The 12,760-nt window shown below is 41.1% G+C and overlaps 1 protein-coding gene across 1 annotated transcript; it reads left to right on the top strand.

Annotated features, from left to right (window-relative positions):
- Window positions 1-3,351: 3,351 nt before the first annotated feature.
- npy7r (neuropeptide Y receptor Y7) lies at window positions 3,352-11,659 on the top strand (the record flags this gene model as incomplete). Its single annotated transcript, XM_079630034.1, has 2 exons — window positions 3,352-4,493; window positions 10,696-11,659. One exon carries the CDS (start codon window positions 3,352-3,354, stop codon window positions 4,441-4,443), a length of 1,092 nt encoding a protein of 363 aa, XP_079486160.1. The 3' UTR covers window positions 4,444-4,493; window positions 10,696-11,659.
- Between the last annotated feature and the right edge of the window lie 1,101 nt (window positions 11,660-12,760).

Below are 12,760 nucleotides of genomic sequence, written 5' to 3'. Positions count from 1 at the left end.
GTACATACTGCTATATATGCTGTTAATATCAATCAAACAACAACAGATAAACACAAAATCACTCACTGAATAACTTTAGCAGCTTTAATAAGAATAGATTTGGTACTTGAATGCTGCAGTTAAACGCAAGGCTGGTTGTGTACACACACTGTGGACACATAAATATGTTCAAAAACAATATAAAAGTGAATATTTAAGCCTAGTAGTCAATGTTTTATGAGCAGGAGGATAATCTCTCTCTCTCTCTCTCTCTTTAGTTATGAGAAATAATCATATTCATCCGTCACGCAGAGCCGAAGCACAACTACAACAATGTTCTAAGTTACATAGTTGTACTTTTAACCAAAAGTCAAACAGATAGCAGTTATTATTAGCATATAAGTGCTGTTATGAATGGTGTGTCAGCAGTTGTCAGTTCAGGAATGGCTCGTTCCCTTTTCCAATGAATATTTTGGTAAATACATATTGGGAAGAAATGTAGAATGTGAATGTCTTTTAATGTTGACTTTAAAGGGGTTCAAACCTGGCAATGGTTATAAAGCAAAGCATTTTATGCTCATGGCCAGAAAGCTTTAGTACACACACCTTCACATCTCTGAGCGGCTATAGCTCAGTAACAAATGGAGGCAATACTTTTTTTATAAGGAAACAGTAGAAATGCCCATCAGCTAAAAACAGTGTTACAACCTAGTTTCCTTTTTTTAATTCAATGCTCCCTGAAAAGATGGAGTGTCCTGCAAAACCGGTGTCATCTCGTGTGGAGGAAGACCACATTAGAGCAGTGTTTGTGTTTTCAGTCTCCATGACCTAAGATGTCGAGGTCTTTATTGGCAATTTTCATTTTCCCCTTGAGCAAATAGCTGTCCATACAGTTTGAATCATATAATCCGCTTAAATGACAATATGTGCACTTCTAAATGTGCTCATGAGCTCCAGTCACTCTCGGAGAAAGCTCTGCGCTGTGTAGCTCTGAGCGGCTGTAATTGGGTTTTAATGAAGCTCTATCCATCTCTCATGAGCAGAAAAGGGCCTCGTTAACCTTTTTGTAATTAAATATAGTTCAATATTTTGGTAGCATAGTCGTATTTTAATACTAGCTTTAATTGAACATGATAAACAAAACAAAAAAACATAAAAAATGGCTGTGTTTGTGTAAACTGTGTGAAATGCCAATATCTCAGCTGCCATTTTTCAGTCTAATGATGCCATTATCTAACTCTCAGTTATGTGCCTCGCGGTGTTGTAATGATATATGACGGCTTACCTTCCACGCTACATATTTCATCAGGTGTGCATGTCTCGTTCACTTCTACTCCAGCTGCGCGCGCCAAGAGAAAAGACATTGTTCATATGTCATCTAAAAATCCTCCGTGCTGAGAATGAGATCTCTGACGTGCATTTATAATTGAACATGTGCAATGAAATGTGAACTGCTTTCCCCCCCGTTTCATATGTTCTTAAAACAACATGTGTGACTCCAACAGACTATTGAACAGTTCAGTGTTTTGTTTTTCTGAATGTCATCGTTATGCACTAATATCAGAGTATCATTCAGAGCAAGTCTGCAAACACAAATGTGGTGCAAAAAGTAGTTCTGGGTTTTAAATGGTTAAAAATACTGTTCGTATATGTATATTCTGAATGTCATCACGTTATGCACTTTAAAAAATGCTGGGTTGTTTCAACCCAATTTTGGGTCAAATATGGACAAACCCCAAACGTTGGGTTAAAAATGTAATTAAAAAAATTAACCCAATGGCTGGGTTTGTCCATATTTGACCCAAAATTGGGTTGAAACAACCCAGCATTTTCTGGTCCATCAGACAAAATTACGAAAGAAACCCATCTGATAACAGGAGCAGTGTTGTGGAGAGTGAACTTGATTTAGTTCTTGACACAAAACAATCTGCTGTTTTCTGACCACACTCGCCTCCCTTTTCCCATTACACAACATTAAAGTAGAAATAACTGTCTAACAGTCATGAAAGGGAAGTTGCGCTGGTCTTTTCTCCTCTATTGTGTCGTACATCGAGTGAAGCGCTTCAGGAACAAGAACACATGTGGGCGGGGCTTGAGTGTGTCTGTGGGGAGTTGATTGGACGGTTGTGGTTTGCTATTGGCTGATCTCATGTGAGTGACAGGTTATAGCCCCGCCCTCTTCACCAGAGAAGAGAAGAGATGCTGCAAGTTTTTGCAAGATTACGAGGCACACTATAATGATATGCACTGATAAATCATAAGAAACTGCAATATTCCATTAAAAAGCAATAATTGTCCATTTTGATTTCATGGTGACTTTAATAGGAATGGGGTGATTAGCATATACTAAATATGTTTTATGATGTACTAATACACAGAGGAGCAAATAGTATAGTGCAAATAGCCTCTGCCAAGTTGTAAGCATCATTGTAATTTTATTACAAGTTTAATTCAGAAATTAACCCTTGTGCATCTTTATGGACATTGTGGTCTTTTTGATAATTTTGTCTGTGTTATTAATGCCATCTGCATATATTTTGGCACAGGAGTGTATTTTTATTGGAATTTTACTATTTCACCCTCATTTCCTTTAATAAATCTATTTTACACTAGTAACACACTATAGTTCCTCTCAGGACCTTCAGGACACAAATGCGCTTTTTAATCCCAGGACGTTTACCAATAAAATGATGCAATATTTGATACAGTAATAGGCTTTAATTCTGTTGGCAAGGCTTAAAAAAAAAAAAAAAAAAAATTACCAGATGGCGCCATTTTCTCAGGTTTCGCCTATAAAGCAAAAACTCACTTTATTCCTGTTTTCTGCTTCTGCATATTATACAGCCAATTGGATAAATTATGCAGCTATGATTGTGTGTGTGTTTGTAATATTTGAGAGAGAAAAACTCAAATCAAGCACAGTGTGTCCCAGTGAGTTCTGCATCTAATGGGGAAATGTGAACACACTCTCACTGGAAACTCATTATATCAAATTTCTTGAGATATCAACCTCACATTTGGAACACGACTTGTTTAGATTTATGGCTTTGATTTTCTAGCAGTTTTAGAGTTCAACACGCTTCATAAAATACACAATCATTCATAAACTTAAACCTTGAAACTTTTTATTGGTTTTACTTTTTAAACTTTTTTCCCTTAAACACTAATCTGCCACGCGTCTTCTTTAAAATCAGACCAAACTTAATTCTGTGCTCCCTAGCCTCACAGTTTTTTGAAGTTTGTTTTTTAAGTGAGTAGAAGAGGTATATTCAGGTCAGTGGATGTATGAAATGCGATTGACCTCCACATATCCTGGAAACAAAATGAACATTTTCTCTTCTTTCTGACAGGTTGATGTAAATCCAGGTCAGAATGGGCCAATCAGATCAAGCCAATGCAACGGAGGACACGCTCCACGATGGAGATCTGGGAAACGCCAGCAGCATCAACACTTACAGACCAGCGTTTGTGGACGACGTCACCAAACACCTGGGCGTCCAGATCTCGCTCATCTTTGCATATTCACTCATAATCCTGCTAGGACTTGTGGGTAACACCCTGGTCATTTACATGATCGTCCTGTACCGAAACATGCGCACCGTCACCAACTACTTCATCGCCAATCTGGCCTTGGCGGATCTGATGGTGGACTCGGTGTGTTTGCCGTTCACGCTGGTTTACACGTTGCTGGACGAATGGAAATTCGGCGCGGTGATGTGTCACATGGTGCCGTACGGCCAGGCTCTCAGCATCCACGTGTCCATTCTCACGCTAACGGTGATCGCCGTCGAGCGCTACCGCTGTATCGTCTTCCACCTCGGCCAGCGCCTCAACCGCTGCACTAGCTTCATCATCATCGGCCTGACCTGGACGCTCGCCGCCGTGCTAGCTGGTCCGCTAGCCATTTTCCGAGAGTATCGCTACGAGGAAATCCCATACATTGACTTACGCATCGCGGTTTGCTCGGAGAAATGGCCTAGTGGCACCAACGTCGTCTACAGCGTCTCAATGCTCCTCTTGCAGTACGTGGTCCCGTTAGCGATCATCAGCTACGCTTACGTGTGCATCTGGATGAAGCTGAAGAACCACGTCAGCCCGTCCACTCGTAGCGACGGCCTCGTGCGCCGGAAGAAGACCACTAAGATGCTAGCGCTAGTGGTCGTGGTCTTCGCCGTCTGCTGGCTTCCCTTCCACGTGTTCCAGCTGGCCAGCGACCTCGACTTGATTCTCAAGTTCAAAGAGTACAAGCTCATTTATACGTTGTTTCACATCGTGGCGATGTGCTCGACGTTCGTCAACCCGCTGCTCTACGGCTGGATGAACCAGAACTACAGGAACGGCTTCCTCATGTTCTTCCGCTGCGAACACAAGCCCGACTCCATCTACCCCGATGGGTCCTTCAGGACTCGCTCGCTGAGAGGCATGATCGTGGCCCACGAGGGCCCGCCCGCGGCTGCTGTCTGATCGTCTGCAGAAGAGTATTGCAGTATGTGTACATATACAGTATATATACGGTAAGGGATAAAGGCACATTTGAGTTTAATCTCCTTTAAAGTCTGCGTGAACTGGAAGTTGCAAACGACTTGTGACGCATTTCCGAGTGAAAGGGAATATTGAACAGAGGGTTTTACTCCAGCGCTCCTCCTCTCCATCTCTCGCCCACAGCAGAGTAACGGTTTGAGGGAGTGGTGAAGCGTTTAACCAACCCAAGCCGTCAAGCCTATGTCATCAGAAAAAGACCCATTCCAGACCCGGAAGTAACTTTTCAGACTTTGATTAAAGATAACTTCGGCAAACTATTTTTTTCCGTATATTAACTTGCACGGATTAATTGTTTACCACAAGACTAGTAATATCCGCTAACAAAGTAAATGGGGTCAATTTTGATTTCATGCCGACTTTAAACCACTAGATTGGCACAAAAACTCATTTCCTAAACATCTACGGTTCAGTTTGCATGTGGGAATTTGGCTGCCCTTATACAAAATACAGTGCTATGCATAAGTTTAGACACCCATGCTAAAGTTGACTAAAAAGAGGAATAAAAAATCATCTTTTGGAAATTGAACTTAATGCCTTAATTTAAAAAAATAGGAAAAATCCAACCTTTAAGGACACCAAATTTATTTGTGAATGAATAATGTATCGTAAATAAATAAATGTTCTTCCTTAAAATACAGGGTGCATAAGTTTGGACACCCCTATGTTAAATTCCCATAGAGGCCGGCAGATTTTTATTTTTAAAGGCCAGTTACTATATGGATCCAGGATACTCTGCATCCTGATAAAGTTCCCTTGGCCTCTGGAATTAAAATATCCCCACATCATCACACACCCTTCACCATACCTGGAGATTGGCATGGTTTTATTTCAGTTAGCCTAACAGCTGGTTTGATTTGCATTGAGAGATGATCTTATGGAAAGTACTCCATGCCAATCTCCAGGTATGGTGAAGGGTGTGTGATGATGTGGGATATTTTAATTCCAGAGGCCAAGGGAACTTTATCAGGATGCAGAGTATCCTGGATCCATGAAGTAACTGGCCTTTAAAAATAAAAATCTGCCTGCCTCTATGGGAATTTAACATAGGAGTGTCCAAACTTATGCACCCTGTATTTTAAGGAAGAACATTTATTTATTTACGATACATTATTCATTCACAAAGAAAATTGGTGTCCTTAAAGGTTGGATTTTTCCTATTTTTTTAAATTAAGGCATTAAGTCCAATTTCCAAAAGATGATTTTTTATTCCTCTTTTTAGTCAACTTTAGCATGGGTGTCTAAACTTATGCATAGCACTGTAAGTATACTTTGCGATAAATTTATTAAGTATACTTATGTACGGTTCAGGAATATTTTAAGTATACTTATGTTGAAAGTATAATGATGTTAATGTTCTTGTGCTAGCTAAATTGACCAACGTTTAGGGTATAAAAGTACACTAAAAGTGAACTTTTAGGTATACTGATAGTTTACTGGTCAACAACTTTTTTTAGTTTATGAAAGTGCACTTTGAAGTATACTCTCAGTAAACTGTAGTTTAGTAGTTTTATACTGCAGTATACTTGTACGTTTTCTTTAAAGTCCCCCTGTAGTCAATCGTTGTATCCCTTAAAACTCATGTCTTTAAATATCTTGAATGTAACTCGACACCCTTGCCTCATTTAGTATGCGTGGTTCTATGAATATGCAAATGAGCCCCGCCTCCACTCACTCACTCACTCAGGCCCTGTTTACACGTACATGGTTATTTTGAAAAACGGAGATATTTCCCTTCGGTTGTGCCCCTTGTTTACACGCAAACGGAGAACTCTCCTCTGAAAACGATTCTTTCTAAAAACTCCGGCCAGAGAGGAGATTTTGGAAAACTCCGTTTTCACGTTTGCATGTAAACTGAGAAAAACTGAGTTTTAGGCAGTCGACCTCACAGTATGCGACAGAACTTGCACTGCGTCAAAAGTGCGACCTATATTTTCGGGATTCTGATTGGCTAACGTGGGCTTGAGCTTCTCGTTACACTGCCACCTATAGGTTTGGCATGCTCTTGACGGCATATACACGGGTTCGTGAAACGAACACTTTTCTGAAGAGAGAGAGGGAGAGGGTGAAATGTCCGTTTATTAAAATAACCGGCCACGTGTAAACGTAGCCTCAGAGATCCACTGGTTGACGATCACACGTTGATCTGATTGGTTACAAGGTAGTGTGTGACGTCAGAAACACCAGCGATTTCAAACCGTGTTTTTGAGACTGTCTTTGGTTCACTGCAGTTTTAAGCAGAAAATACTCAGCAATGCTGTCCACTTATGAACTTACACATGGTGTGTGTTAAAGGGCTCCTATTATGAGGCTAAGTAAAACTCAGTTTTAGTGTGTCTCCTTTAAAAGTTAATGAGATGCGGTTCCACGCACAAGGGGCGGAGCCTCCTTTTTTTCAACTTGGAAAGTTTACAATGACATTTAACATCAAACAAATTAATAATAAGACTTTTATAAAAAAGAAGACTATTCGAGTGTGCTATTAGTATACTTCTCTTAAAGTCCCCCTGTGTTGAAAATCCATCTTTTAATGTAGTTTATGTGTCTATGTGGTGTTTTTAATATGCTTTAAAGGGCACCTATTATGCAAAATTCACTTTTACATGGTGGTTGATCATAAATGTGTGTTGGCAGTGTGTGTACACAACCACCCTATAATGATACAAATCCAACCAGAGTTTTCTTTTTAAATCCCCATAAATCATAAGCACTGTCTCAGAACGAGCTGTTCTCAGAATCAATGCAGTGTCCCGTAGAGTTGCACAAGCCCCGCCCACGACTGTTGATTGACACTGCAGTTTGAGCACAGACCCGCCCTGAGTGATCTGGACACAGGCCCCGCCCACGACTGTTGATTGACACTGCAGTTTGAGCATAGACCCGCCCTGAGTGAGCTGGACACAAGCCCCGCCCACGACTGTTGATTGACACTGCAGTTTGAGCGTAGACCCGCCCTGAGTGAGCTGGACACAGGCCCCGCCCACGACTGTTGATTGACCCTGCAGTTTGAGCATAGACCCGCCCTGAGTGAGCTGGACACAAGCCCCGCCCACGACTGTTGATTGACACTGCAGTTTGAGCGTAGACCCGCCCTGAGTGAGCTGGACACAGGCCCCGCCCACGACTGTTGATTGACACTGCAGTTTGAGCATAGACCCGCCCTGAGTGAGCTGGACACAAGCCCCGCCCACGACTGTTGATTGACACTGCAGTTTGAGCATAGACCCGCCCTGAGTGAACTGGACACAAGCCCCGCCCACGACTGTTGATTGACACTGCAGTTTGAGCATAGACCCGCCCTGAGTGAACTGGACACAAGCCCCGCCCACGACTGTTGATTGACACTGTAGTTTGAGCGTAGACCCGCCCTGAGTGAGCTGGACACAAGCCCCGCCCACGACTGTTGATTGACACTGCAGTTTGAGCATAGACCCACCCTGAGTGATCTGGACACAAGCCCGCCCACGACTGTTGAAAGACACACAGTTTTAGTGTGTCTCCTTTAAAAGTTAATGAGATGCGGTTCCACGCACAAGGGGCGGAGCCTCTTTTTTTCAACTTTGAAAGTTTACAATGACATTTAACATCAAACATAATACAAACAGAGATTGGGGAAACGTATAACAGATCTTACCTTATACAGAGTAAAGCATTAAATTCTACAAATTATTGTTTTCAACAAAAGAGATGTTTTTATGCATTTCTTATTTCTAGTGATTGAATTTAATGAGTCATGGAATATTTTAAGATCTTTACAAAAAATTAAAGGAGGGTGTTATAGACATTACTGTAGCTTTATGTATATGAAACTTCCCAAGAAGAATTAATTACTTTAATGTGTTATCAATTATATCTGAGCCAGTATTACAGTCCAAGAAGAAGATCATAGCCTCATCTATTCTGATTATTTTGTAGAATAAAATCAAAAAACATCATAGATATCTGCTTCCAAAAGTCTTCAGAGTATTTACAGTTACAAAATAAATGTATAAGCGTTTCAGATTCAAGATTACAAAACCAGCTCGCCTCAGAGCCAGGACAATCTCATCTCACAGAGAGATGATCATATCAAAACAGAAACTCACAGTAAGGGTGTTCGAGTCGGACAATAATGCCCACAGAGCTAGAGAATATATGCTGGATAGAGATAGAACAGGTGTGTTTATTTTATTATAGATTTTATTATAGATTATGTCATCTGCTCCACTATTAATACAAGCCTGCTGTAGTTAACCCCGTCTGAACGATGACCAAAATATACTGATGAGTTCAATTAAGTTTATTGTACATCACACAAAAGATGAAGCGTTAGTTTTACTGCAGAAAATCACTGTAGGAATAAACACAGTATAAGAAGTGCGCATTAAACTGCAGTGTCAATCAACAGTCGTGGGCGGGGCTTGTGTCCAGCTCACTCAGGGCGGGTCTACGCTCAAACTGCAGTGTCAATCAACAGTCGTGGGCGGGGCTTGTGTCCAGATCACTCAGGGCGGGTCTATGCTCAAACTGCAGTGTCAATCAACAGTCGTGGGCGGGGCTTGTGTCCAGCTCACTCAGGGCGGTCTATGCTCAAACTGCAGTGTCAATCAACAGTTGTGGGCGGGGCCTGTGTCCAGCTCACTCAGGGCGGGTCTACGCTCAAACTGCAGTGTCAATCAACAGTCGTGGGCGGGGCTTGTGTCCAGCTCACTCAGGGCGGGTCTACGCTCAAACTGCAGTGTCAATCAACAGTCGTGGGCGGGGCCTGTGTCCAGTTCACTCAGGGCGGTCTATGCTCAAACTGCAGTGTCAATCAACAGTCGTGGGCGGGGCCTGTGTCCAGCTCACTCAGGGCGGGTCTATGCTCAAACTGCAGTGTCAATCAACAGTCGTGGGCGGGGCTTGTGTCCAGCTCACTCAGGGCGGGTCTACGCTCAAACTGCAGTGTCAATCAACAGTCGTGGGCGGGGCTTGTGTCCAGCTCACTCAGGGCGGTCTATGCTCAAACTGCAGTGTCAATCAACAGTCGTGGGCGGGGCCTGTGTCCAGCTCACTCAGGGCGGGTCTACGCTCAAACTGCAGTGTCAATCAACAGTCGTGGGCGGGGCTTGTGTCCAGCTCACTCAGGGCGGGTCTATGCTCAAACTGCAGTGTCAATCAACAGTTGTGGGCGGGGCCGGTGTCCAGTTCACTCAGGGCGGGTCTACGCTCAAACTGCAGTGTCAATCAACAGTCGTGGGCGGGGCTTGTGTCCAGCTCACTCAGGGCGGGTCTATGCTCAAACTGCAGTGTCAATCAACAGTTGTGGGCGGGGCCGGTGTCCAGTTCACATTTAGGGCGGGTTTATGCTCAAACTGCAGTGTCAATCAACAGTCGTGGGTGGGGCTTGTGCAATTATACGTCACACTGCATTGATTCTGAGAACAGCTCGTTCTGAGACAGTGCTTATGATTTATGGGGATTTAAAACACTGGTTGGATTTGTATCATTATAGGGTGGTTGTGTACACACACTGCCAACACACATTTATGATCAACCACCATGTAAAAGTGAATTTTGCATAATAGGTGCCCTTTAAAGCATATTAAAAACACCACATAGACACATAAACTACATTAAAAGCTGGATTTTCACCACAGGGGGACTTTAAGAGAAGTATACTAATAGCACACTTGAATAGTCTTCTTTTTTATAAAGGTCTTATTATTAATTTTCAAGTAATTAAATCAACAGTTTTTCAACTGAAGAATATGTATAAGTGATATTAAATAGCTGACATTTGACATGACATGGTGAGATTTAGATGGCCATTTATTAATAATGTAATTTATGAAGTTTGGTATGCACCTTTTAAATAGTCACCATATTTGTAATCAAACCATCATATTTAAAACAATATAACATTATTAATTTCATATAATAAAATGTAATGTTTTGTTATACCATGGCATGAAGCAATATTGTATTCTCCCACAAGCAGCGTAAAAAGCTTAAATATTTTTTCTGTATTTGTATTTATTTATTTAATGACAAAAATAAATTATTTTATTTACCAAACTAAATAAAAAATGGTACAAACTTTGAAGTGATTGTCGTGAAGATATGAAAAAGCCTCGTTGTTCCCTACGCTGCCTTTACACAACGACGAACACGGCAGACAGTATAAGCGGTGTTATTGTCTCATATCATTTTGTGCAGGTTTAATGTCCATTTATCATCCTCCAAGCTCGTGCAAAACTCTGATTCATAAGCCCGGAGTCAGCCTGGGTGCTGTGGAGAGGCTCTCACATCTGGAAACATCACACAGCCAATCACACGAGCGGAACATGTCATGTGACTGATCAGGATATCACACCTGGAGATACACGGCGCCACAGTTAATCGACTGAGCCATTAGTCATGTGACTAATCACTGAGATGACGTCATCACAGCTCTGATTGGCTGACGGCACTACAAGAGCGCACACAATCCCAAACCCTTCAGACTGTTTTGAGCCGTTACGAAGACCTTTTCATGCTTCAGAAGAGTAAAATATTCGTGATATATGGACTTTATGTCGTCAGAAAACAGCTGTCATTGCTTTGTAAAGCTCCTGCCAAAACTAACCAGCCCAAACCTGATGGTTAAAAATATGTTCATCCATTGCATTGTGGGATACAGTCTCTACGCAAGGCTTGTTGTGTAATGCACATTTTGGCAGTTCTGGGTGTTACTCTACATGCATACATTACATCTGCATACTATGCATATATATAGGCTACTGCAGAAATATCAATTTCGAACCAATGAGTGAACATTAAACTAATGAGTGTCTTTGTTGTTCACTTATATTAACAGTTTGGAGATGAGTTTAAATATTCAAGGAAATAGTTTGAACTGGATGAATTTGATTTAGTGAAAAGTCTTGCATGTGTTGTGTTGTGTTGTGTCAGTTTCATAAGGCCGATCCTTCATGTGAATAAATTGCTTTAGGCTATGATTGTATTTATACTGTAAACTGTGAAGGTTATGATGTGCAAATCGGTAATGTAATCTTGCTTCACTGGCATATGTAATGTAGCCTATTCTGTGGAGCCAGTGAGATATGAAATTATTTGAAGTATTGCTTATTTAACCCGATCTGTGAGAAAACTGAATGCACTGGATGAAAGGAAAATAAAACTACAGCTACATTTGCATATTGTTTTTATCTGTCTGGTGCCTTATCGAATCTGCTCATCTAGCGCGAGACAAAGCCTTGGCAACACAAGATCTGCTTCTGCAGCATTCGGCTGAATTATGAAAACAAGGCAATAATGTCCACATTGCAGCTGCTGTATTATTCATCTCCTGTACACAACTCAGAGCTGCGCATGCTGTTTTATTCTGTGTGTGTGTGTGTGTGTGTGCGTGCGTGCGTGCGCGCGCGTGTGTGTGTTACTGCACACGGGGCACAAAGGGAACGAAACAGCTGCGACACACACACCTCTAGAGCTATGAGGATCTGCACACAGATGGACAAGAAGAGTGTGTTCATCACACTAATGTGTCCTGTCCACCAACATGATTGGGTGGTTATTTTGAAATGTGGCAATTTAAGAAAACTACTTCATCAGGAGAGTGAATTGGAGGCTATTTTCTGAATAATTTTGTTCTAAAAGCAGCTAAAAAACCTGTGTGCAAATTGAAGCTTTTACTGTGTAGGCTACATCTCCAGAAATATATTGTGTTGTTGTTGTTGTTGTTTGTTTTTCACCACCACAGTAAATCTAAGTAAAAAGAAGAAGAATGGCTTGAATGATTATAACTATATGTTCCTGTCAGGCTGGGTGTAATCTGATCAGTGTCTGCCCTCTGCTGGACAGAAGCGGAACACCTCGAACCAAACTAAATACTAGTATAAATAGTTCAAAAAAAGATTAAAAAGTAAAAATAATTATTTAAAAAAAACAATGCTAATGCATATTGTAGATATTCATATCTTGTGTTTATTGTTTAAATATATCATTCCATTTCCAGTTTAGCAATTGATTTATTATTTTACCAGAATAAAATCTTCACTGGTCTAACAGTGTGATCTATAATAAATCAAAGTAATGAATGAAATGCGTTTCAGAAAAGTGATTAAACTACACAGTTTAGTTGTTGTTTTTTTTAAACAAGGGAATAAACAGAATCTATTTAATATAATAAATGCTCTTCTTCTTTGTTCATCAAATAATTCTGCATAGAATGTCATGGTTTCCACAACAATATGAAACTTTTTTCAACATTGATAATAAT

Source organism: Phoxinus phoxinus, assembly GCF_949152265.1.
Source record: "Phoxinus phoxinus genome assembly, chromosome: 12".
Taxonomy (NCBI): domain Eukaryota; kingdom Metazoa; phylum Chordata; class Actinopteri; order Cypriniformes; family Leuciscidae; genus Phoxinus; species Phoxinus phoxinus.
Note: the sequence above shows the minus strand (reverse complement) of the source record. Positions and strands in the feature narration are given on the sequence as shown.